Source organism: Neophocaena asiaeorientalis, unplaced genomic scaffold (assembly GCF_003031525.2).
Source record: "Neophocaena asiaeorientalis asiaeorientalis breed wild unplaced genomic scaffold, Neophocaena_asiaeorientalis_V1.1 scaffold1580, whole genome shotgun sequence".
Lineage (NCBI taxonomy): Eukaryota > Metazoa > Chordata > Mammalia > Artiodactyla > Phocoenidae > Neophocaena > Neophocaena asiaeorientalis.
In genome coordinates this window covers 43,336-69,722 of record NW_020173006.1, presented here as the reverse complement: position 1 = coordinate 69,722, position 26,387 = coordinate 43,336, and the positions used below count along the sequence as shown (strand labels likewise).

The window sequence follows — 26,387 nt, the reverse complement described above, 5'->3', positions numbered from 1 at the left end:
GTCAGGGGATACCGAGAGAGGTTCGAAGTTGGTGGGGGTGGGGCTAACACTTGGGGTGGGGCCTGAAGACAGTGCCGGGTGAGGATTGGACCGAGCGTTCAGGAGCCGAGTTTTATGTTTTTTTTATTTTTTGACATCTTTATTGGGGTATAATTGCTTTACAATGGTGTGTTAGTTTCTGCTTTATAACAAAGTGAATCAGTTATACACATACATATGTTCCCATATCTCTTCCCTCTTGCGTCTCCCAGGAGCCGAGTTTTAAGTCCGAACTCTGGACCGAGACTGGACCTAGCTCAAGGAGGCGGAGCCTAATGAGGGAGCGGGGTGGAGATTGGGCTGAGGGCGGTGTCGGCGCGAGGATTGGGCCGCGCGCTCGGGGGCGGTGCTTGAGGGGGCGGTGTCGTGTCGGAGGTCAAAGGTCAGTAAATAGTGGTGATGTCATGCGGGCAAGATGGCGGAAGGGTGAGCCAGTCATCCACTTCTCGGGCGTTGGGCCCTGAATTCTCCCAGGGTTGGGGTGCTGGGCCAGGGTCCCCGCGGGGATCAGGAGGCTAGCGCGGGCCTGGACGGAGCTGAAAGGACGGGGTGGAGTCTCAGCATGAGGGGGTGGGGAAGCGGCCTGCGAAGTCTCGGCCCGCGGGCCACATCTGAGGAGGGAACTGAGACCCGATTCTTGCGCGGGCGAGAGTCGCGCTGGGGGGCCGCCAGATGTGTCTGTCTTCCACAGGGAGGACGTGGGATGGTGGCGGAGCTGGCTGCAGCAGAGCTACCAGGCAGTCAAGGAGAAGGTAAGCCGGGCCGGCGCCCTTCCTACGGCAGGGCCCCGCGCCGCCTCACTGCAGCCTGGTCCGAGCCGTCCCGCCGGACCCGTGTGGGCGCCGGGCCTCAGGGATGAGGCCGACTTGGGCCCTACGGAAAGACAGACCCCAACTCACACCAGTGTGACTCTAGCTACAGTGAAATAAATACGGTGTTAAAACCTGCAGCCGACCCTGTGGTAGGAATCCGTGGGAAGGAGCGGTTTATTTCCGCTTGGGAAATTCACAACTTCGTAGAAGAGAGAACATTTGATCTCGGCCTTGAAGAAAAAGGATTCTAGCGATAGAAACCTTCTCCTCTAGTCATTCAAATATTAGAGTATATGCCACAGCCAGCACTGTCTGACTCTGTGGTCCTGAGGATACCGACGTTAGCCAAGCAGGTGCAATCCTGGACCTCCCAAAACTCACAGTCTAGTGGGGAAACAGCAATCCCTGTGGCACGAGTGAGGCTTGGCTCTGCCGGTGGGCAATGCCATTGTGTGTTGCTGTTTCAGTCCACGCTAGTTCGTCAAAACCAACCCAACTGAATTCTGGAAAAAGTTAATTACTGTTTAGCTCAAGCAACTGGGGTGAGTCCTGCTTCAGGGCAGACTCCAAGAGGCTTCTGGCTTCAGTTAAATCAATCCTCTATTCCGGGAGCATTTGTAGTGTAACATCACTACAGCCCAGCAAAATCAGAGAGTGACCTGAGCTGTTTATGTTGTTGATGAAGACTCAGAGAATTTCAAGCTGAGGTTTAATAGAAGAGACCCCAAAGGAGCTTGCTTTTTGTTGAGTAGTCTACTGGAAGGAGAGTCTGATGTTCATTTAGCAAATGTTGTGTGAGGGCCTCCTGTGTGTTACCCTTAACGTTGGTCTTACCATAACTCATGAAAAATAGGTAGTTGATTAGCCTTCCATCTTTGTTCTCTCATTTGAAACAAGGGGAATGGGTGTTGTTTCTGCCTTTGACAGTTCCCCATTTGGAGAGAGAAAACTTAAATTTCCTATTCTTATTGAACCTAGGCAAGATATTTAACCTCTCAAAGCCTCAGTTCCTCATCTGTAAAGTGGGGATACTAATAATACCTACCTGCTAGGATTGTTGTGAGGATTAAATGATAATATATGTAAAGCACTAAGAACAATATCTGGCATACAGTAAGTACTAAATAAGTACTTATTATTAAGTACTGAGAGCCACGGGGAAACCTCTTAAATACCTGCAGTCCATTTTTCCTTCCATTTTGTTCTTGGTCTTTCAGTGCTTTCCTGGCCTTGCTTCCTTCCCTCCCTATGCTGGCTCCGTCTGGACCACTCAATTCCCAGCACCCCCAATTCTCTTGCACCCAATAGCATATATTGCCCCAGAAAATACAGCCCTTGGTGCTGTGATCTGCCTCCCTCTGCCCTTTCATTCCTCTGGGGGTGTGTGTGTGTGTGTGTGCTTGCCCACGGACACTAGTAGGGAAAGTCACGATGCTCTTTGGCCCACTGCAGATTCCCCAAACTCTCTGGGCTGGAGCCCCTCACCCTCCACCCCTGCCCCAGCAACTTTTTTCAGTCTCAAATTTGCTTCTCCCCTTGCCTTCAGAAACTTTCCCCAAACCTAACTCTTCCTCAAGTCCCCTGTCCAACCACTTCCTCTTTTACTTCCAGGAGACAAGCTCACCTCCTACTTTTTAAAATTTGAAGTCAATAACATGATCTCTCCTAACTCCCTCCCCACCCCTGCAGCCACTACACATAGACTTATCTATATAAACACTCAGCTTCACCTACCACTTGCCAAATCCAGTGGTGGTTTTCAGGTCTTATCTTTCTGGACCTTTCTGCTGCATTAGACGCTAGTGATCACTCTCTCTTTCTTGAAACTCTACTCCCTTGGCTTTTGTGGCATGATTCTCTCTCAGTTCTCCACATACTTCTCCAGGCTTTCACTTCCTCTTTCACGAATTCTTCTTCCTCTGCCTGCCCCTTAAAGGTGGTGTTTGAGGAACCTTATCCTCACACATTGCTTTGTTCACTCAACAAACTCTTTCATTTTAGGAAGACTCCTAATCCTTTTCTGTGAGATTTAGTATTTGAGAAGAGCTCTGGCTGGCCGGGTGTCCCAGATATCCCACAGTCACTGCAGATACTACATACCAAAATCATTGTCACCATCCTCTCCATAAACCCGCTCCCCCTTCAGCATTTTCTTCCTCAGCTGGTAGCACTGCAACCATCCAGTCACCTAGTTTAGTTGCCAGTAGCTCTTCCCGACTCTTTCTTGTCCTGAGTCAAAACATCTATTTAATCACCAAATCCACCTTTTTTGCCTAGTATTTCTTGAACCAGTCCCATCTTCTCATCCTGACCAGCACTGTCCTTGTTCATTTTCTTCTATTTCCTTTCCTGGGCTATTGCAACAGCCTCCTGACAGGTCTTCCTCCATTTCTGATCTTGTCACTCTTGGACCTATAGTCCATGCCAGTCTCTGGAGTGACCTGTCAAAAACGCGAGTCTCATCATGTCCCACCTGCTTCAGACTTTGGTGGTTCCCCATCACCAACAGGGCTGACCAGGCCCTCCAAGGTTGCCCTCTCAAGCTTTATCCCTCACCACTTCTGTGTTACCCTTTATTTTCATTAGGACTGAAGTGCTTGTAGGCCTCAGTAAACCCCAGGCCCCACCACGCCCAGGCTTCCTTAGTGACTCCTGCTCATTCTTTAAGGCTCAGACCAGGCCTGTCAACAAGTCTTTCCAACCTCCCCACAATACACCAGTCACTGCTCTGCCCTTGCACATCAGCACTGTTACGTGAGCATTTTCCCCAGTAGACTGTGACCTGGAGGGCTGGCACCGTGTCTGTTCATATAGGTCCCCTAAGAGCTCACAGTCTAGTGAGGGAGACAAGCATTCATCAAATAATCATGTAAATGGTTATATAATTAAAATTGCCCTGGTACATACCAGTCTAACAAGCACACATTTTTTGAGTGCCTACTTTATGCCAGGCTCTATGTCAGACACTGGGAGAGCATCAGTGAACAAAAAACAAACGCTCTATGTTCACAGAGCTCACAGTTTATCCAGGAGGATAGACACGAACAGGTAATTATAAATCTAAAGGACAGTAAATGTTAAAGAAGAGAAAGTGCAGGTGCCCATGAGCAGGGGAGCCAACCTACATCTGAAGGAAGTGACATGTAAACATAGCCAGGTGAGAGGGTTCGTTCATTGTGTTTGTTCGCTTGTTTTGAAGAGTTAGAACTATGTGTCAAGGAGAGGGAATGATGTGTTCAGATACCCTGAGTTAGGGAAGATGGTAGAACATTTGGGAAACTTGAGGAAGGCCAGCTGGAGCTCAGTGAGGGGCATCGTGGGAGGGGATGAGAGTCCGCCAGAAGTGAGATTATATGGGCCTTGTAAGTGAAGGTAAAGATTTTATACTTGCCATAGGATACCGTGTAATCACTGAAGAATGTAAAGCAGGGGCATCATGGTCTGCTCTGACTTACTAAGCTCCCACTGGTGTCACGAGGAGAAGATAATAGAGGTATCTGATGCAACCTGGGAAAGGAGTCTGGTTGAAAGAGCAGGTTGGCCTGGACTAAGGTGGTGGTGGTGTGGATGGAGAGAGAATTGATAAATGACTCTTCCACTCCAGTTAAGGAGTCCCGAATCTGAAATGAAGCCATTCCCACTCGCAGAGAAGCCTCTGGCTGATAGATGAGACTGTCCCATTCAGAGACTTCCCAGGATGATGAAAACTAGGCAGGCTCTTCTGCAAAGAAAAAAATCACCAGAACATTCAAAAACATGTTTTTAAAATGAAGGTGATTATCCCTGTGTAAAATGAAAGGGCTTGAAGGGGTGAACACAGTGATAGTCCGGGAACGTGTCTTAGAGTGGGTGAGGATGAAGCAAGACAAGGTAAGACTTGGACAAGAGCTGAGGGCCTGCTGTCTCACACTGGGTTTGAGTGCAGAGTGAGAGTCAGACTGGTCCGACAAGCAAGTATCAATTCTGCCCAAAGGAGCTCTATGGATGAACAGAACCTTGGGGAATGGTGGAACCAAGGCGGCCTAGGAGAGAATCTGATCCAGTATTTCTTTTTACACCCCCTTTGTTGAATGTAAAACATCACACACCTTTTTCACTGGTGTTGTCAAAAATTGCTCATAAAAGCTTTCTAAACTATTGCTGTTACCAGTACAACGTATTTATAAAACCTTTCACAAAAATAATTTCATCTACTGTCTCATGTTTCAACTGAATTTCCCTGTGACAATAAAAGTAAAAATAGAAAACACTTTCCTTTGATTAAAAACACACACACACACCCCTTCTCTTTGTGTTTGAAATTGGAAACAAAGGTCATGACTTACAGCATAGCTAAGTGATGCATCAAAGTCTGTTTTGTTTTCAGACTGCTTGTGCCCCCTTCCCCATTCTGCTCATGAGAACTACTGATCTCTTCCACCTCCCTCATTTCCCGGGAGAAAACCGAGGGCTAGATGAGAGTTCCTCCTGGCCACATAGCTTATAAGTGTCTGGGCTGAGCTCAGTCCCCGTTCTCAGAGCAGCAGGAAGTTCCTCTGTGCTCTCTGCTGTTGGGTAATCCCAGGTCATGGAATTGGGACAAGTAAGCATTGTTTCTGAGCCCAGGCTTCCCATGTCACTGAGTTTTCCATGTTTCTGTATGATACTAACACACAGGGAATAGGAACAAAGGGTGGTGGCACCAGCCGGCTCTGTCATCCCTCTCTGTCTTCCCTTAGTCCTCCGAAGCCTTGGAGTTCATGAAGCGGGACCTGACAGAGTTCACCCAGGTGGTGCAGCACGACACAGCCTGCACCATTGCAGCCACTGCCAGCGTGGTCAAGGAGAAGCTGGCTGTGAGTACCACCTACACCCTCCAAGTGACTTTCCCACATAGCCTGACCTGCCTGGGACCCTGGTGGGAGCTCCCAACCTTTCTACCGTTAAGTGATTATTTTTTCCCATAGGCTCCCATTTTGAAAATTATGTCCCTCAAGTAAACAAGCTACATATGTTAAGTAATAATAAGCTTTCCCACTTCTGTATTGTTTTAGCAGATCAGCAAAGTCATTCATTGTAGACAATTTAGAAAATACAGATAAAGAAAAAGAAAGACCTAGAGATACCCATAAGTCCCTCTCCCAGAGATTAACTACTGTTAATATTTGAGGAGTATATCCCTTATGTATACTTTCTTTTTCAAAACTGGGATCAAATGAACACCATGTTTCATAACCTAGTTTTTGACTTAATCATTGCAAACCTCGTTCTAGAGCATGCATAAATGGCATGGTATTCTGTTATGTGGATTTGACCAGTTCCTAGTTTCCTGTTTGTTTTTTCCAGTATTGTAAACAGAGTTACAGTGAACATGCTGATTGCTTAATCTTTCCCCTTAATATTTTTTTCCTAATAAGGTATTGGAAAGGATATAGGGTGAATATAATTGTTTTAGACCTTTTAATATCTACTGTAAAACTGCCCTCCAGAAAGGTTTTGCCAACTTATATTCTTATTGGCCCTGGTTTTATCAATCAGAGATGTATAGTGGAATTCTCTTGTGAGATAGGAGTTAGATTCTAAAGTCAGCATGGAACTTGAAAATTGTATATGGTCAAAGATATCCCTGCAAACCTCAGATTTCCAATGAAGTATAGTATACTGGTTTTGTATTACAGTTTCTCCTTTAGTATTGGAACAGATTTCAGTTTCTTTGATCATCAGCTGAATCAGTTGCCTTGTAATTAGAGGCCATGTTATGGAAAACATGTTATGGAGTTTTTATAGCCAAGCTTCTTTTGTTGAATCTTGTAAAATACTGTCTGCCTGCTAACCACAGCTACTGATGAGCGTGAATGACAAGTAGTAATTGAGCTGAACTGCTGCAAGTCCAGCCAGTAGCAGAGATGTCACTTGTTTCTTTCATTTATTTACTCCTTTTCTCATTCAACAAATATGATTATATACCTGTGCCAACATGGGCCAGGCACTATTGATAGTCTCTAGGTTTAAAATACCTGGGCAGCCTAATCAGGAGTAAATGTGACACTTTTCTACAAGGTTTGCAGAGCCTGGTCCTGTCTCTCAGCCTCCCATCCCTTCTTACTTATGTATGTATGTATGTATGTATTTATTTATTTATGGCTGCATTGGGTCTTCATTGCTGCATGTGGGTTTCTCTAGTTGCAGCGAGTGGAGGCTACTCTTCATTGCAGTGCATGGGCTTCTCATTGCAGTGGCTTCTCTTGTTGCAGAGCACGGGCTCTAGGCATGCAGGCTTCAGTAGTTGTGGCACGCAGGCTCAGTAGTTGTGGCTCACGGGCTTAGTTGCTCTGCAGTATATGGGATCTTCCCGGACCAGGGCTCGAACCACTGTCCCCTGCATTGGCAGGCAGATTCTTAACCACTGCGCCACCAGGAAAGTCCCATCCCATCCCTTCTTGCTCAAGAGCATTCTGACCAGTGTGGCTCAAGATTGGTGCCCGACTTGCCTCTTCTAGGAGGTCCATACATTGGCCCTCAGCTGGTCCCAGGTTTACCTCTACACAAGGCTGTTTGTTCTCATCCTACCCATATGTCCTCAACCTTTCATACAAGATACTTCCTGAGCGATGATGATGACGAGATTGTAATATTACAGTACTGCTAGTTATTAAATGTTTGCCATGTGCTGGGCATTGTACACACCTTATCTCTTAATCTCCACAGTACCCCCCTGAAGGAAGTATATTTATCTGCATTTTACAGATAAGAAAACAGACTCTGAGAGGGTTTAGGTCTCATAACCAAAAAGTAGTAGAGCTGGGATTCAGATCCAAGACTGACCCCAAAGCTAGTACCGTTTCCATCACTCTACCCATAAGTCCTCTTCCCCACTGAATGTCTGTGGCATGGATCCTCCCCTGTCAATTTGTGATCAGCCTGGTCGACCTTGAAATTTTGTTGAAACAGCCAGTCAAGGAGCTCTGCTCTAACCTACACAGGCCTACTGTGGCCCTGTTCCTCATCCCCATCTGGGGGATGGGGACTCTGGCTGCCCCTCTCTCCTTCTCCAGCCCCAGAGATGGGGGTGAAAGGTCGTGAGCATTTCCCTGGTCCCCACACACAGTACACTTTGACCCCTGATGCTTCATACCTCCATACCCTGTACCCCAGTTTGCAGCCTGCTCCTGGGCCACTTGTTTCCTCTGTTGGCTTCTCTCTGCAGACTGAAGGCTCCTCAGGAGCAACAGAAAAAATGAAGAAAGGGCTGTCTGACTTCCTAGGGGTGATCTCCGACACCTTTGCACCCTCACCAGACAAAACCATTGACTGCGATGTCATCACCCTGATGGGCACACCCTCTGGCACGGCTGAGCCCTATGATGGCACCAAGGTATTCACTAGCGGCACTGGGCTCTAGCTTCTAACCTGAGCTCACAAAGCAGTACATGTTCATAAAAAATAAATACATGTATATAATTAAATTGGAGAATACCAATAAGCAAGAAGATAATAGTTTCTAAACCCGTAATCCCATCACTCAAAGAGAACCACTGATTCTTCGTTGGTGTATAACCTTCCATTTCTTTCTGCTTGCAAACACTGGTAAAGATAGTTTGGAGTTTTTCTTTTTAACAGAAAAAGCACTTTATACATGCAATTTTGTAACCCACTTAAAAATTTGCAATTAACTATTAGCATCTTTCCTAATCACCATCATTTTTAATGTCTTTAAATTCTTGCAAGTGTATATAGCATAATTTATTCAGTCATTTCCTTAGTGCTGCACATTTGGATTCCTTTCAGCTTTCATCCATAATAAGGAATGCTCTGGACAGCATCTTTATGGGCATGATCTCCACATTTGTGTTATTTAAGACTAATTTCCAATAGGAATAAATGTACAGGGGGAGGATATCTTCAAAGCAATTAAATCAGCAAGAATGGTAGTATATTTCTATTGCATTTTATCTTCTCACCATTACTTCTTATATTTTGTGGAGCGTTCTCTCCCAGATTCACAGTGTGGTGTCACAGCAGTTTGGCCTTCTTCATAGCATTTTACCACATTGAATTTCAATTCCAAACATGATTTTTCAAGCATGTTTTTCAGCACTAGTATTAGCACCACCACTTAGTACACATTTAAGTGGATTGTGAAAATTTTTTAATTATAGGATTTTACATTATAACAGTGAATCACCAAAATCACTTGCTGAAGTTGTGATACAGCCAGCCCATGCTTCCTGCAATAATGAGGAAGGAAGGAGGGGCTTTCCGTTTACCAGCTAAAGTTTGCCACTCCTGTGGCCCTAATGGGAACACAGATTGCAGTTCATTTGGCAGACTGGCTATGAAATTAAGAAATTCTTGATGAATTGTTTTAGTTTGAGGGAGTTAAATATTTCAAAATTTGCCAATAAATTTTGGACTTTATTAATATATTTGCACTAACATTTTTCATATCTCACATAATTCAAAACTATTTTATACATATAATTTTATAGCCTCCTTACCCTTTATTTTCTTAGTTTCCAGGGGTGGAATACTGGGTGAAAGACCATTTTTCTAGGAGCCCCAGTTTTGGACTCCTAGCCCAGAGCTCCACTCCATAGCCCACAGTGTTAATTGCCAGGTGCCCTGTGGGTATGGTAGCCAACAGGGGAGAAGCTCGGTTGTGGTTGATTGGCAGAGAGGGGTTGCTGTCTATCCCCATCACCCCAGAATTTCTGTTCTTTTCTCTGTTTTTTTTAGGCTCGCCTTTATAGCCTGCAGTCAGACCCAGCAACCTACTGCAATGAACCAGATGGTGAGGGGGTAGCGCTGAGGGGGCAGGCTTGCTGGGCAGGGAGACCAAGCGGGTCTGGATTGCGCACCCTGTTTGTCTCTGGTAGCAGTGGCCAGGCACCCCCTGTGTAGAGGGACCAGAGTGGGGCTAGTTTGACCCTTACCTCTGGTGGGATGGGTTGATGGTCCCCGTTCCTCCCTGAACCCAGACTGTCTTCATCCCCTTCTACAGAGGCTTTGCTCCTCTCGCCCCTCATCCTCAGCTTAGGCTCCTCAGCCCTGCTGCCCTGCCTGCCTCCCCTTTGGCCTGTTCGCTAAGCTCCCGCTGTGCAGCAAGCCCCAGGCTGGGAACCAGACACCAGAAATGAGTCAAGCCCTCAATCAACCCTGTCCAGACCTCCAGGAACCTGCTGTTAGGAGCCAGAAACAGGGAATAAAGCAAAGATACTAGAGATAGAGTGACTTGACTGCTTCCACAGAAAGAGGGGAGCAGTGGGATCCCAGAAGATGGCATGTAACCCAGCCTGGGAAACCTAGGATGTGACACCTGAATTGAGGGGTTTTTTTGTTTTTTTTTTTGAATTGAAGTTTTAACGATGAATTAGAAGTAAAGTAATTTTACTTTTAGAAGTGTGGGAAGGGTATTCAAGCGGGACAACAGGAATTTGAAGTTTTCGAAAAACCTAGGCATTTGGGAAGGCCAGACAAAGGGTGCATGTGAGGAAATGAGGGCAGTGAGAGCTGCCAGGGGCACCAGACTGGAAAGGCTTTGGGTACCAGACTAAGCAGTTGGAATTTTGTCCTAAAAGGCTCAAGATAGTGGTTCTTAACCTTTTTTTAAGTCACAAAGGCCTTTAAAAATCTGTTGAAAATAACAAGCCCTCTCTCAACAGAATTTTATATGCATATGGGAATTTTTTAACCCTTTGAAGCCCATCTTTAGACCATAGCCTGAAATGCCCTCCTGTACAGAACTGTTGAAGCGTTTTGAGACTTGACGTGATCAGATTTTGCATTTTATAGAAGAGCCTTCAGGCAGTGTTTTGTAGGATGAAATAGAGAGGGAGAGACGGAAGATGGGAAGACCAGTTAGGAGGCTTGATAGGAATCTTCATGTCAGAGGTAAAGCCGGAACCAGGGAAGGGGCGGGTGGAATGAAGAAGAAGGTATGCATGTATAAGAGACGCTGAGGAAGTGGAATCCAGAGTGACTCCATAAGGGAGGAGTCTGGGAGGGCCTCCAGCTCTCTAGTGGATGAGTGGGTAGGACAGGTAGGTGGGGGAAGAAGATGAGCACACGTTGTATTTGCAGCATATGTGCAGGTGGATGTGTCCAGGCACCTGGACCTCTGGACCTAGAGCCCAGAAAGGCAGCCTGAGCTGCAAAGACACACTAAAGAATTGTCAGTGGGAGGAAGAGGTTGAAACTTGTGGTTTAGTGGAGGTTATCTTGGGAGAAAATGGAAAACAAGAAGAGATAAGGAAAGGAAAAAGAGGAGCCCGCTGAAGACTCAGATGGAACAATGAGAGAAGTGGGAGGAAATATACAAAGAGTGAGAAGCCAGGAGAGAAGAGGGCTTCAAGAAGAAGGTAGTGGCTCCCAGGGCAGAAACCGTAGGATAGTCACATGAGGAGGAGGACAGAGAATCTGCCACTGGATTTGGCAACATAGGGTCACTGGTGGTAACCTGAGAATAGCTGTTTCAGAGAGGAGAGGATTCAGTAGCCAAGTGCAGTGGGATAAAAAGCAGGCAGGCATGGGAGAGAGTGGAGACTGCAGCCCCTCCCAGTGATCACTTAGGGGCCATGCCCTGATATCAAGCTTACCCACCCCTTCACCCTGCCTGACCCCCCAGCTTGGGCCATATGGCTTTGGAAAAACCTTAAGTTTTCCTCATTGGCCATGTCCAGGCTTAGGTGTGATTTCTCTAGGCCCAGTGTTCTTTCTCCAGACCCACGGAACTGACCATCAGTGTCTGTCCCTCTGCAGGGCCCCTGGAGTTGTTTGACACCTGGCTTTCCCAGTTCTGCTTGGAGGAGAAGAAGGGGGAGATCTCAGAGCTCCTTGTAGGCAGCCCCTCCATCCGGGCCCTCTACACCAAGATGGTGAGCGCCTAGCCGGCAGGACCTCAACCAACTCCCAGCCTGAGGTGTGGGGAGGTGGGAGGGACATGTCCAGAGTCATTGTGGAGTCCTCTGGCCTAGAGAGCAGCAGGAGGCCCTGAGGAGCCAAACCAGCCAGCTCTTGAGCCAAGAATCCACGTGGGGGAAACTAATTTGCCAGGCTTCTGGCAATCACGGTGAGAAATGGAAGGGCTAGCAAAGCCTGGTGGGAGTTCTTTTCTCCCTCCTTGGCCAAGCTGGGCCAGGAAGGTGGGTCTGGGGGGTGGAAGTGCTCTAAGAATCACTACTCAGCCACTTATCCCATCTGATATCCAGAGTGGCTGGGAGCTGGCTGATGAGGCTGGGAACATAGACCCCCACACAACCACTCCCAAAGTCTCATCGCTACTGTCCCCTCCCTCCAGGTGCCTGCAGCTGTTTCCCATTCAGAATTCTGGCAGCGGTATTTCTATAAAGTCCATCAACTAGAGCAGGTATGCTGGCCTAACCAGGGAAGGTCCTCCACTCAGCCATGAGGGAAGGGGGCTGAATTTTGTTGAGGGAAGAAGGGGACAGAGGGTGCCAAGAGTTCTGGGGTCAGGACCAGAGTCTGGGAAAGAGGGTTCCCTGACTGCTCCTGGCCATCTACTCCCCCACATTCAGGAGCAGGCCCGGAGGGATGCCCTGAAGCAGCGTGCAGAACAGAGCATCTCTGAAGAGCCTGGCTGGGAGGAGGAAGAAGGTAAGAGGTATTGAGAGGTGATGAGAAAGTACCAAGTCCTGCCTGTGGGAGACTGTCTGGGCCATTCTCTCTGAAGCCTGGAGGGACATAGCACCCCAGGGAAGAGGAGGGAATGAATATGGTGTTTGCTCATGCCAAGGATACAATGAGCTAACAAGGGGTTGTTTACCAAGGCTGGTGGATCCCAGGTTTAGGTACAGAAATCACATGTGTCACTTGAAGCAGATTTCCCTGCTAGCCCATGGACCAGTACTTAAGAGTAGGGGATGCTTATTGAAATTCCAGATTCCCTTCTTCCACTTCTAAATAAGACTCTATGGACATGTGGCCAAACTTGTATTTTTAACAAGCTCCACTGGTAATGTTAATGACCAGCCAGACTTGGGAACTGCTGGCTTAGGGACAGAGCTGAGCTTCCTCTACCTGGTAGCTCAGCTTAGGACAGTGTGGGAGCCACCTGCATGGTATGTTAACACAGTTACTAAGTGCTTATATTATATGCCCAACCTGTACTAAAAGCTTTACATGTATGGTCCTTACCGCAACTTCATTATCCCTCTTTTGCAAATGAGGCAGATAGGTTAAAGAAGAGTTAAGTGTCTCGCCCAAGGTCATGCACGTGGGATATAGCAGAGCCCAGCCTGAACCTCAAACCGACTGACTTTAAAGTCTTGGCTTCCTAAGCTATAATATTATCTTGGGCTGCACTGCTAAAAGCTGAGTGCCCACCAGGCATGTGCTATGCCTCAAGGGTGGGAGAGACTTTGACCAACAGGGATTATCTGCAGAAGAATTGTGATGGAGAAGGAGGTGAGGAAACTGGCACCCATTAGTTTTGGTTAGAGCAAACTTTGGTGGGAACCTGAGGTCTGTTTTCAGAGAGCTCCAAGGTTGTCTTGGGGCTAACCAGGGTACATCACTCTCTTTCCCTACCTTTCTCTCTTGACAGAGGAGCTTGTGGGCATTTCACCCACATCTCCAAAAGAGGCCAAGGTTCCTGTGGCCAAAACTTCCACATCCCTTGAAGGAGGACCTGGCCCCCAGAGCCCCTGTGAAGAGAATCTGGTGACCCCGGTTGAGGCTCCAACAGAGGTGACTCCATCGGAGAGCAGTGAGAGCATCTCCCTCGTGACACAGATTGCCAAACCCACCCCTGCATCTGAGGCACCAGTGCTGCCCAAGGACCTGTCCCAAAAGCTTCTAGAGGCATCTTTGGAGGAACAGGACCTGGCTGTGGATGTGGGCGAGACTGGACCCCCACCCCTAGCTCAGTCCAAGCCCCACACCCCTGCTGGCCGCCCCAGCGGTCCAGAGCCCCGGCCTCCAGCCAGAGTAGAGACTCTCAGGGAGGAGGTACTCACAGACTTACGGGTGTTTGAGCTGAATTCAGACAGCGGGAAGTCTACACCCTCCAATGGAAAAAAAGGTAAGCCATGGGCTTCCCTGGTGGCGCAGTGGTTGAGAGTCCGCCTGCCGATGCAGGGGACATGGGTTCGTGCCCCGGTCTGGGAAGATCCCACATGCCGCGGAACGGCTGGGCCCGTGAGCCATGGCCGCTGAGCCTGTGCGTCCGGAGCCTGTGCTCCGCAGTGGGAGAGGCCACAACAGTGAGAGGCCCGCGTATGGCAAAAAAAAAAGGTAAGCCAAGGCCAAAGCCCAGGGAGCGTGTGCGGGCAGGGCAGGTGAGAGTTGCCACCTCACGAGGCAGACTTGTCTCCTTGTCCCATGTGATGATCCTAGGAGCAGATGGCCTTCATTTGTGCTACTGATGATGATGATGACAGCTACTATAGTATTTATTATACTCTATTCCGTCAATTCCAAGATGCATTTATTCTCTGAAATTAGGATGCATCTTACAGTTGTTGGGGTTTTAGATTCAACAAAATAAGGTTTATGTCAAATCATGTGTTAAGGATGTAATATTGCATTTAATTTCTCAGTTACCAGGGGAGCTTGTTAATTTCCAGTTTACAACTCACAACTCCATATAACTGTCCTCATTTTACAGATGAAGAAAGTGAGCCTCAGAGATGTTAAGTAACTTGCTCAAATTCACATGGCCAGGAAGTAGCAAGCCCAGATTCAGACCCAGCTCTGTCTGACCTGAAACCCATGCCCTTAACTACCACAGTGTCAGTTTCTATCCTTTGGGGTGGGAACTCCTGTGACATTGATTGCTGTCAAGGGTCTTCTTCAATGGATGACCTCAGGAAAGTCAGTTAGCTTCCCTAGGCCTGTGTTAATTGTTATTATTATAAAATATATAAACAAAACTTACATGTACAGCTTAAAGAAGAATAAAATGAATACTCATGAACTTGGAGTGACCCAGCTTAAGTAATAGAGCTTTAGTTTCTTATCTGCATAATGAAATTTTAGACTGTAGACACTTTGACTTTACGTCAAGGGGGGCCCTCTCTCTAACTCCTGCAATTAAAGGACAGTGATGGCTCTCGTGTCAGCTTGTTTTGCCACATCCAAAATACCTCTCCAGAGATAGCCAATTGTCAGCAAGACCTCCCCTCAGCTCCTCACACGCAGGCATCCCGTCTGCCAACACTCAGCACCAGTTGGCCACAAAGCTTGCCCAGCAGGTGAGCACTGGCCTACTGGCAGTGAGGGAATGGCTTACTGCAGTGGATGGGCAACAGGCTGATTTCCAGTTTCCAACACAGTGTTTTCCTTCTGACTCTGATTCAGTGAGGTCATCCATTGAGCTCCTACCTACTCTTTATAAGACACTGAGGAGGGAGGGGTAACGGCTGCAGTCTGTGATGAGGCACGAAGCAGTATGAGACAGGCTTGGTACAGGAGGAGTTCGGAGAAAGAAGGAACCTCTGCGCATCAGCAGGTGTTTCACCAAGGAGACAGGCATTGTATAGGAGAGTTGGAGAGTTTGCGGCAGGTGCGCAGGGAGCGGTAGTCCAAGCTGCGGGGGCCTGCAAAGTCCCCCACATGTCAGATCGTGTGTTGGGGACATGGGGCACATTGAAGCGGGTGACCAAAGCCCACGTTTCTGTATTGTTCCCAGGAGAGGGAGGAACAAGAACTTAAAATCTTAAGCCGAATTCAGAAAGTTGGACTTGGTGCCACAAAGCAGCAGGGCATGCTGCTTATATGCCCAACCTGTACTACAAGCTTTACATATAGAGGCTAAGGGCTCAGGCTCTGGAGTTCAGACAGTTCTGGGTTCAAATCCCAACTTTGCTCATAAGCCATGTGACTTCAGAAAAGGCACTGATCTTCTCTAAGCCTCCGTTTTCTCCTCTGTAAGTTGGGGGTAATTATTTCCTGATAGGTCCTCAGTTAGGGAAGAAATTTGGGTAGAGCCCTGCTTTGGGGAGATGATGCAGATAATAAGACGTACCATTCCCTGAGCACTTTCCATATGTCTGTATAGCTCTGTGCTAAGCACTTGATATGCATATCACTCAATCCTCACAAAAATCCTGAGATCTGTGAGATTTTCCCTTTTTTTTTTTTTTTTTTTTTTTACTGGTAGGAAACTGAGATCAATCACCCATCCAGTAGGTATTTAGAAAAGTGTAACATTGCCTTTAGGAGAGTGAAGAGTAGGTGATGGACCCAATATGTGTTGTGTGGTTGCTGGGTGGATGGTACGAAGGGTCCATTTGAGATAACGGTCGTGAATTTTAAGAGACACCAGTCAGCACAGTTGTACTTTTGTCCAGCCACGTTCAGTTGCTCAGGTGCAGGCACAGAGCAGATGGGGAGTTGGACTTAATCAGGGTTCAGGTTTACCCAGGTGAACTCAAAAAGACAAGAGTCCAAGTGTATGCAAGAAGTGATCAGAATGATGGTTCATGGAATCTGAGCTGGGTAAGGGAGGGAATAACAGTGAAACAGTTGGAAGGTTAAAGAATTATTGTTTCCATTGGGAATTGGGCTATTGGAGAGAGTGATGAGAAAAAATGAATGGTGGGTAGAGACTGGAAGAAATGAGATTATGGGGAAGATGCAGCATAAGCTCTTAACAGTGAGCTATACTTCCTCTAATGCACTGGGGGATTCGCAAAAGGAGGGCCGGGGGATTCAGTGCAGGAGACCCACCAGAAGTAGTTGTAGTCACTTAATGGGGGGAAGCTGGGGTCTTAGACTAGAGTGGGACAGTAGGGACAGAGTAAAGGGAGGAAGAATATTAAAAGAGGCCTGGAGGCAGAGTGACTCCTTCTCCCTCTTTGTCCAGATGACATGAGGGAGGCTTGGTCTCTGGATACAGCAGTCTCTGGAGGTGGCCCAGCCACAGGGACCTCTAAGGTCCCAGGGTGATGCCTGTCATTGCAGAGCTGCTTCCCACCTGTATATTGTGCCGAGATCCATTTGAGCAAGGAGACTAGACTTACCCTGCTCAGGCTCCGTCAGCAGGGAGCAGAGAGGGGAGATTAGGGCAGGCCCTTTGGCCTGCGGACTGGAAGGAGCTCTGGGCTTAAAGCCCCACTTTACTACTGACTGACCTAGGAGTGGCTTTTGCTTCCATTTCTTCTCTGGAGAAGCAAAGAGCCAATTAAACAGAATAAAATGAGCTGTGAGTGACAGCACCATGAGGTTAATAATCACCTGAAAACTCCCCTTTCTTACAAACAAAAGAAAACAGTAAAACTTCATCATGAAATCTTAAATTGTTGTTGCATAGATCAGTTCTCTGCCACATGCACAGTGTAAAGGAGAACTTAGTACTCTCATTGTGTGACAGGACAGCGTGGTGGGAGGAAGCAGGTGACAGAGAAAGCCCAGATTCACATCTCTGCCACTCAGAGCCTTTGTTTCCTCACCTGTAAATTGGGACTGTTAATACCTATCCCAGAGGGTGGGTGTAAAGTGCTCCAAAAATGTTAGCTGATGCTTTCTTTTTTACCCCAAAGGGTCTACCCTAGCATTTAAGCCTGAAGAGGAGAGTTTCAAATCCCTAGAGGGCAACCTAGGGTTAGGAAAAGCTGTCATGACCACAGCCACAGCTCTGGAGGGAGAGATCAGCCGGGAGTCCAGATTCTAACCCACAGGAAACCTGCACTGACAGGGAGCCAGACGCAAGCCACCAAGAGTGTCCTGAAAGCACAGGGAGCCTTAGATGTGGAGTCAGAAGAACTGGGTCTTGGTTGCAGATCTGCCCCTGACTGGGTGTGGGACCATGTGTAAAATTACTTAACTCTGGGACCAGGCCTTTAACAGCTCCATTTGTTAAATATCCACTGTGTATATATGTTACAGGCACTTTACATGATACTGCTAATTTTAACACTGTTGTATCTCAACTGCAGGCCAAGGTCTATACAGAATCATCTAGGTACCTGTTTATAATGCAGAATTCTGGGTCACCACCTACACCTGCTGAATCTAAATGAGGGGGGATGGGAAGACAGGAATCTGCATTCTAATAAGCTCCTCCAGTGGTTCTTCGCAAAGAGGGTGGTTTTATCCTTATTTTATAAATAAACTGAAGCCCAGAATAACTTGCCCACGACTACACAATAGATAAAAGAGTTAGGGTTCCACCCAGGTTTGCTTGGCTCCAGAGACCCTGCTGTTACCACACCACTTATGGCTAGCTGGGTGACTAGAGAACAGTGCAAGAACCCGAATAAGGAACGCGGAGGCCAGGCTTGGGGAGGTCTCAGAGCCTGGGTGCCTGGTGAGGAACAAGCTGGACAGGAAGAAACAAGGTATTTACAGGTGGTGCCATTGGGGGATCAGAGCTTACTCTTTTTTCTTTTTTAGACCTTACTCTTTTTAAAGGTGCTTTTTAAAAGAATGATTACAAAGTAATATGTGTTCATTTAAAAAAATATATTACCCCATGACCTCATCACCTAGTGACAATTATTGTTAGTATTCTTGTGGGTGTTTTTGCTCTTTCTCTCTGTATGTGTACATGCATCTGTGAGCGTATTTTTTTAATGGAATCATACTGCATATACTCTTTTTTTACAGGAACTATTTTTGTAGTTTTCTTCTTACTAATAACTTTCACATGTACATTTTTTTTATATTGCCTGTAAGAAAGCATACCCAAATATGAATGTTTGGAGCAGTAGTTGTCAAACCTTAGCAGGCATCAGAATTACCTAGAACAGGGAGGAGTAAATGTTTTCTGTACAGAGCCAGATCACAAATATTTTAGGCTTTTGGGGACATACATTTTCTGTCCCAGCTCTGTCGTTTCAGCATGAAAGCAGTCATAGACAATATGTAAACAAGTGGCCATGGCTGTGTTGCAAAATTTTATTTCCAAAAGCAGACAGTAGGCTGGATTTGGTCCACAGGCCATAGTTTGCCAACCCCTGATTTAGAGAAAGAGTCCACGAATATTTACTGAGTACAAACTATTTGTTCTAGTCACTTGGAATACATAAGAAAACAGAAGATCCCCATCCTCGGGAGCTCACATTCCAGCTCCTCTACTATTAGACAGTAAGCATAGTGAATCTGATTATGTAATACACTAGAAAGTGGTAAATACAATAGAAAAAAGAACAACCAGAGCAGAGTGAGGGGTCAGGGTGCAACTGAAAATAGGACAGTCTGGGTAGGCCACATTTAGATGGTGAGATTTGAGTAAAGATGTGAAGGAAGCGAGTGAGTTGGCCTGTGGGTATCTGAGGAAGAGTTCCAGGTACATGGAACAGTCCTTGCAAAGGCCCTAGGTGGGAATGTGCCTGGTGTGTTTCAGCAGTAGCAGGATCAGTGTAGGTAGAAGGGAGTGATTGAGGAGGAAGAGGTTCATTGTTTATTTCTTCTGGAAGATTTCCATGGTCCCTAGGGAGCTTCTGGACCACAGTACTTCTCCACTATTCAGTAACTTGCTTTTTCTCACTTAATAGTTTAAGACTATTTTGCCATGTATATAAATGTTCTATAGCCTAACCTTTAAAAGCCACATAATGTTCCATCATATGACTATACCATTTATTTTTGTAATTCCCTATCAGTGAACTTTCAGGTCGTTTTTTAAGTTTTCATCACTGTAACAGCACTACAGTGAACATCCTTTTGGTTAAATTTTTTTACTGAATCCAGGATTTTTCCTTAAAATAGATTCCTAAAAGTGGGATCACTGAGCCAGAAAAAGCAGAATGTAAAGACCTTTGGTGTGTATTTGTCAGGCCTTTCTAAAGAGTTCCATCACCCCCAGCTACAACCTCTTCACATACCCCTTCCTGTCTCTCACACTATGGATCATGGTTCCAGGCTCAAGCACAGACATCAGTGAGGACTGGGAGAAGGACTTTGACTTGGACATGACTGAAGAAGAAGTGCAGATGGCACTTTCCAAAGTGGATGCTTCCGGTGAGGTGAGTCGGCCTGGTTGGCCACAGGGAGGCAAGCACAATGATTCCGGGTCTGAGGACTCTCCCTGCCAAGCCCGACTATCCCTGCAAGGTGGATCCCACTCCTGTCTGAGGTGGCAGGCTGTGGGAAGGAAGCTAGGGCCTCCCACTCAGGCCCTGAACAGTAGTCATTAGCAGGGTCTGCTTCCTCTCAATTCCAGGGGGATGGATGGGGGAGTTCTTGACCTTAGCTCCTATCAGAATCACCTGAGGAACTACTAAAAAATACAGATGCCAGGGCTTCCCTGGTGGCGCAGTAGTTAAGAGTCCGCCTGCCGATGCAGGGGACACGGGTTCGTGCCCCGGTCCGGGAAGATCCCACGTGCCGCAGAGCGGCTGGGCCCGTGAGCCATGGCCGCTGAGCCTGTGCGTCCGGAGCCTGTGCTCCGCAACGGGAGAGGCCACAGCAGTGAGAGGCCCGCGTACCGCAAAAAAAAAATAAAAATAAATAAAAAATACAGATGCCAAACCCTGCCCCAGACCTTTTGACTCATGGTCGCCAGGTGTGGGACCTGAGCAGATTTCTGGCCTTGGAGACAAAAGACGACGTGCTCACTTAACCTGAGCCTCTGTTCCCGTCTAAAACATGGCACTGATCCTTATAATTTCATGCGCTGTGGCAGATGGTGCATGTGCACGTCTTAGGCGTAGTGCCTGCGGACACGGGCGCACTGACAGACGTCCCTGAAACCACCACCAACCAGTTACAAGCTCAGAGGCCTATTATTCTTATTCTTCACTTCCTCTCAGAATCAAGGATGGTCGTTTTGAATGAGAGGCTGGGCAAAAATCTCTCATAGCTAATAAGGGACAGGACTGAGGCTCCAGCCCACACATCTGATTCAAGTCAGTGTTATATCCACTGTCACACAAGAACCCCATGATTCCTTCCAACATGTAGCTCAGGAACCTGCTATAAAGAGGTGAACAGAGTAGAGAGAATGGGAAGGGCCTTGTTTTTCATGCTGAGGGACTGAAGCCCAGAGGGAGGTAGTGACCTACACAAGAGTATTTTACACCTGTGACCTCACTATACCCGGGGTAGAGAAGGCCCATGGCACCTCTTATGCCACGTGGCCTTCATGGCTTTGGTGTCTTTGCAGCCCTCTTTAAAACCTGACATACAGGGCTTCCCTGGTGGCGCAGTGGTTGAGAGTCCACCTGCCGATGCAGGGGACACGGGTCCGTGCCCCGGTCTGGGAAGATCCCACATGCCGCGGAGCGGCTAGGCCCGTGAGCCATGGCCGCTGAGCCTGTGCGTCCGGAGCCTGTGCTCCGCAACAGGAGAGGCCACAACAGCGAGAGGCCTGTGTACCGCAAAAAAAAAACAACCAAAAAACCCAACATACAATATATCTGAACAGAATTATTTACATCAGGGGATCTGCTGATATGAAGAGAGAGGCCAAGAGAGAGTTGCCTGGGGAGACTTCAGCTGGGGATTAGGGTGCTGGAGCCCCTAGTGAAAGCCCTGCGAGCACCTGTAGTCCAGTGCCACGCTTGCTTCTGATCACAGCACCACTGTAAAGTTCCCTGCCTCTCAGGGCCATATTCTTACCTGCTCCACAGAAGATAAGTTCTCCTTCAGGGATTGACTGATGGGCTTCTTGTAGTCAGGGCGTCCCCTTGTGGTGTCCAGTGTTGGTTGATAGAAGCATTTCCTTTGAGTCTGGAACCATCAGAACAGCAGGCCCACCGCTTGGGCAGAGGGCAGCTCTGCTCCCCAGACATTCCTTGAAGCAAGTGGTTTGCTCTGAGAGGAGGCCGGGTATGGCCCGGGGGAGTTGGGGCTGGGGCTGCAGGGAGGGCTGTCCCGAATTGGAGGCAGCCGGGGAGCTTGGGTCTCAGCTTGACTCAGAGGAGTAATACGTGTTTGTGCTCTCCATTATCCCCTCCCTTTGCAGCTGGAAGATGTAGAGTGGGAGGACTGGGAATGAGGGGAGCCAGAGCAAGCCGCTCCCCTACCCACAGCACTTCCCACCTCCCTCGCTCGTCTCCGCCCAGCCCTGGAAGACACTGACTAAGAATGTCCCCCACATGGCCTCTGTCAGCCAGAGCTCTAGGCAGATTCTGGGTTGTTCCTTGCTGGCCCTTTGGGCCTCTGCTCACATCTGGGAAGGGGCTTGCTAAATCCAAACCGGGAACTCTGACTTGTGCCAATCATAGGATGACCCGAGGGGGAGGAAACCTACCCCCCTCACCAGAAGAGCCTACATTTCTCTGCTGAACATCCACTGTTCCTGGGGACTCTTGCTGGGAAGTCCCAATGGATAGCCCTAGCCCATCTGCCTGTGTAGGCAGAGGCCAAGCTACCAGTCTCTTGGAGGACGCCGAGAAAACACACTCTGTCACCCATAAGCAGGCAAAGAAGGCCATGCCACCTGCCCTTGGCTAGACAGGGATGGTGAACACATTTTGGTTCCCATCCCAGCGGGTAAGAGGCATTCATTTCTGGGAAATTTGCCTCTCTTAGGAATCTCCCCCTCCCAGGCATCTTCCATTCCTGGAAAGGTTCCTTGTGGTTCAGAATCTAGAGACCAAACTCCCTCCTTTTACCCAGTCCAGGCTGGTATGTCCCCAACGCCTTTCCCAAGGCTTCTTCATGTCAGATGCACCCGAGTCCTCAGCCCAGCTGTGCCACCTGCAGGAGTGCTCTTGCTCTTCTTCCCCTCCCCAAGAAGGGAGGGGGCCACTTCAGGCCCTTCTGTGTGTTGCCTGGCGGGATACCTTGTCCAACCAGCTACCCACCTCGACTCCCCTGTAGCGTAGGACACAAGCCAGCTACCAGCGGTACAGAGCAGTGATCAAAGCTGAGTACTTACAACTCTGGTAAGCCTAACTTCTCCGCCTCATCCCTTCTGCATCTTGAAGGGATATGCTGGGGGTGAGCTTCTTGAGACTGTCATCAGGTTTCTGCAAAAGCTCTTCTTCCTGAAGGCAGATCCAATCCTTGTGGCTCTCACCCCCCACTCTGGTAAAAGCTGCACCTCTCTTGGGGGGATGAGGGGCTGCAGGAATCCCTGGAGACCCTGGTGCTTCACGATGCTGCTCTGGTGATTCTTATATATAATCTGGTGTGTTCACCAATGACTTAAAGTGATTGTGGTCAGGGGCGCCAAGAGAGTGGTGGTCACTTCCACTTCAAACCTTCAATGAGGGGGTGGGATGGAGAGAATGCTGAATCTTTTTTTGATGGGATGGGGTTTTTCTCTTTGTAATTATTTCTTTAGTTTAATTAACCTTTTGGTTGTTTGTGCAATATTATATATTTTAAATTATAATGTATTTCCCCAGAGTATTTTGTAGCCGGGAAAAGAAAAAAGGAAAAAAAAAAAAAGACTCTAACAGCTGTTAGTTTTGTAATTAAAAAAGAAAGAAAAAAGAACTTTGTCCTGAACCTTTTCCAGACTTGCCGTTAACAGCTATTAAAGAGATTCAACAGAAGCTGGAAGGTGTCTGGGGCTCTGTTCTTGTACCCTACGGCAGCTGCCCCAGAGCCAGGGCAGAAAACACACTATGTGCAGGGTGGCTTCCTGCTTGGAGCCTGGGGGTTAGGATGGGAGGTAGCCTGGGTTCTGAGGAAGTCCCTTGTCCTCATCCCAGGCTCACCTTGGCCTTTGGGATGAGAAAGGGACAGGGCCCCCAACAGGCCTCTCACCAAGACAAGGAGTCAAGAGGCCGTTACTGCATTCCCAATGCTTCTGCTTTTATTTGGAAAGGAAGTTGCAACAACAGTGGTTCCAGTTGCTCTTGGTCATTTTTCTCCTCTCCTCCCCCTGTATGTGTATGATTCTGGGGTCTGTTTTTAATTAACTTTAGTTAAACACCTGTATGAAAATCACTTGTCAGCTGTAATAAAAGGGAAGTCTGAATGAGGCCCTCTGGTTCCATGAAGATCTTTAAAGGGAAAGAGAAGTAAGGCTGGAGAGGGTGTAGGTAAGTTTTAGGATAAGTAAACAAAGTGTAAAATATATATCACCATTTTAGAAGTGGGTTTTTGGGTTTGCTTTCTCCCCCTACTTTACTGGGGAGGACTTGCCATTGCTTTTATCAAGTGCTTGCTAGCCATGGATGCCAACTAACTTCTTCGATTGAAGGCCGGAGGATCATGTCTGGTTCCAGGAGCCGCTTGAGCAAGTCCTGGCATTCAGCTGAGATGCCCAGATGAGTGGGGAAGGACACCCTCTTCTGCTGCTGCCACAGCATCTTGGGGATGTCTGTGTCATCAAAAGGTAGGCTGGCACAGAGCATGACGTACAGGACCACGCCCATGCTCCAGACGTCACCCTTCTTGCTATCGTGGGGAATACCCTGAAGTACCTCTGGGGCGGCATAGGCTGTGCTGCCGCAGAAGGTCTGGCTCAGCTCCCGGCATGATTTGGGCAACACCTTGGCGAAGCCAAAGTCTGTCAGCTTCAGGTTGAAGCCCTGCAACAAAGCGTTCTCGCACTTGAGGTCCCGGTGAGCCACACCACAGCCATGGCAGTAGCGGATGGCCTCGACCATCTGACGGAAGAGGGCCTTGGCCCGGCTCTCGGGCAGTGGCCCCCCATTCAGCACACAGTCAAAGACATCCCCTCCTTCAGCCAGCTCCATCACCAGGTAGATTTTCCCGTCTGCAGACTCCAGCGTCTCATACACTCGGATGATGTTCTTGTGGTCCAGGGTACGGACGATCTGGAGCTCCCGAGGCAGGAATCTCTGGATAAACTCTATGGAAACAAGCGAAAAGAGATGGAGCATCAAGTCCAGAAGGGCCTAACTCCTCCCTCCTGTCTGCTGCCTTCCAACTTCTGTCTGCCTATCTCCCCACTATGTCTGGGTCTTGTGCCTTGGTTCCCTTTCATAGTCTTTAATGTCTGTCTGCTTGGACACTGCAAAGAATGTTCACCTCTATTGTTTTTGTAGTTAATATATTACTGAAAGGAACTACTCCCTGTCAGCCTCAGGGACTGTTGTGAGCAGCCTGTGAGACCACAGATATCAAAGTGCTTTTAGGTTTTTAGACTATCAGGGACTTTTAGACAAGGCTATTGAATCTCAGTTACGAGGCCTGATTTGCCCACAGCGTGGTAAGCCCGCTCCTCTCACGTCTGCTTCCTGACCCACAGTTCTTTCCATGAGCCCTGTCTTTTCCCCATCTCTGCCTTTGTTGGCTCCAGCTCCTGCCCTCTGCTAGCCGTGGCCATGGCCTTGCCAGTCTCTGTTCCCCTCCTGGAATAGGAAAGGCCTTGTGGTCTCCGGCTCTGCTTCTGAGGATCCTTCACCTCCTGCCACTTTAATCTTGGATTTTAGAGGGTGTGGTTTTCCTGGACTCCCAGCATCCCTCTGTTCCCCACTGACCTACCCCAGAGCCACAGTTTGTCTTGCTTTCCTTGGTTCCAGACTAAAGGGGAGGAGGGAATGATCCTTCTCACTGGAGGAAGCACGCACCCACCCACCTCAGCCAGCCCTCACTTCCTCCAAAGGGGCCCCAGCTCACCTTCTGGCCCTCCCATCTTGTCTATAATTTTAATCGCCACTTTTCTTTGGTGTTTTTTGGAAACTGCTTCTTTGACTTTTGAGTAGGTCCCTTCCCCAATGGTCTTGCCCAGCCGGTACCCATTGGAGAGCAGAAAGCCCTCCATGCTGTCTAGCACCTCCTTCCTTCCTATCACCCTCTCAGCTCATGCTGCCTCTGCGAGGCAGCTCTACTTCACCATCGCTCTTGGCCTGCTCCTTTTCATCCGCAGCCGCCCCCAGCGCTAGAACATTCCCCGTCTGGACACACAAGCCGTGGGTGGTGGAGAGGGAGTGGGTCAGACATTTTAAAACTCTGGCCCAATTGTGATGTAGGTGTTGTGTGACCCTTGGCCAAAATTGGCAATGCCCCCTGCCTGCCCTCACCACCACCACCAAACCCAGAACAGGTTAAGTCACCGCTGCGCTCAGCCCCCGCGCCAGGTAGTGAGTCGCAGCCCCGCCTGTGGGGGGCGCTCCGGACGTCTGCGCGCTGCCCGGGATGCCAGGCTCCTTTCTGTGGACACAGCCTCCTGCTCCCCCCAACGGGCAGCTGGGGGTCTGCGCGACCCATGGCAAGAGCCCTCCAAGTACCGGCTCGCGCCGCGCTAAGTGCCGGCGCGGCGTGGGGTTCCCCGGCGGGAGGAACGGGTTCTATAAGGTCAGCGCGCCAAGGCCCGGGTCACAATGCAGCCCTCCCCCTCGACGCCCGGGCCCCGGGCGCGCCACAGACACCTGCCCGGCTCCGCCTGGACCGGAGCGTCCTCTCGCGGCCAGGGCTCGGGCAGCTACTTCCTGCCTGGGACCGGTCTCGGCCTCCGGCAGGTAAGCGACGGCCCACGGGGCTGGCGCGGGGAGGGGGCGCCCGGCGGCCCGCGAGCTGCCTGACCGCCACTCCCGCTCAGAGCGCCTCGGACATGAGTGCCCAGGAGCCCCCGCAGGGTCGGAGATTCCCCATTGAGGCCGGAGACTCCCCTGGCCTTGCCTTCCCCCGCGAGACCCAGGACAGCCCGGAGCGGGTAGCTACGGAGCACAACCCGGTCAGGTGAGGCCAGCGCTCCTCCCCGCCGGCCCACTTTCCGTCCCCCGACCGCCC

General features: G+C 48.7%; 3 protein-coding genes across 8 annotated transcripts in view; 2 read left to right on the top strand and 1 right to left on the bottom strand.

Annotated features, from left to right (window-relative positions):
• The first annotated feature begins 431 nt into the window (after positions 1 to 431).
• Positions 432 to 24,028, top strand: BSDC1 (BSD domain containing 1). 5 transcript variants are annotated; one of them, XM_024742385.1, is made up of 11 exons: positions 432 to 465; positions 731 to 791; positions 5,570 to 5,686; positions 8,038 to 8,205; positions 9,567 to 9,621; positions 11,589 to 11,704; positions 12,127 to 12,195; positions 12,365 to 12,443; positions 13,393 to 13,869; positions 19,653 to 19,756; positions 21,697 to 23,236. In XM_024742385.1, the coding sequence occupies exons 1-11, from the start codon at positions 455 to 457 to the stop codon at positions 21,727 to 21,729; spliced, it is 1,290 nt and encodes a 429-aa protein (XP_024598153.1). In that variant the 5' UTR covers positions 432 to 454; the 3' UTR covers positions 21,730 to 23,236. The 5 variants fall into 5 exon arrangements, with proteins under 5 accessions (XP_024598153.1, XP_024598154.1, XP_024598152.1 ...); XM_024742386.1 differs by lacking the exon at positions 21,697 to 23,236 and adding an exon at positions 23,915 to 24,028 and having other exon boundaries at positions 440 to 465; XM_024742384.1 differs by lacking the exon at positions 21,697 to 23,236 and adding an exon at positions 23,890 to 24,026 and having other exon boundaries at positions 440 to 465.
• Positions 23,046 to 25,453, bottom strand: TSSK3 (testis specific serine kinase 3). Its single transcript, XM_024742392.1, has 2 exons — positions 25,275 to 25,453; positions 23,046 to 24,504 (listed from the first exon to the last, which is right to left on the bottom strand). The coding sequence occupies exons 1-2, from the start codon at positions 25,417 to 25,419 to the stop codon at positions 23,843 to 23,845; spliced, it is 807 nt and encodes a 268-aa protein (XP_024598160.1). The 5' UTR covers positions 25,420 to 25,453; the 3' UTR covers positions 23,046 to 23,842.
• FAM229A (family with sequence similarity 229 member A) overlaps positions 25,330 to 26,387 on the top strand; it is a 1,467-nt gene continuing 409 nt past the window's right edge. Inside the window, exons 1-2 of one of the 2 annotated variants that reach the window (XM_024742391.1) lie at positions 25,831 to 26,116; positions 26,197 to 26,336. In XM_024742391.1, coding sequence (XP_024598159.1) covers positions 25,979 to 26,116; positions 26,197 to 26,336 — 278 coding nt within the window. In that variant the 5' untranslated portion in view covers positions 25,831 to 25,978. Of the gene's footprint in view, positions 26,337 to 26,387 lie in introns of both variants that reach the window. The other variant, XM_024742389.1, reaches the window with a different exon arrangement.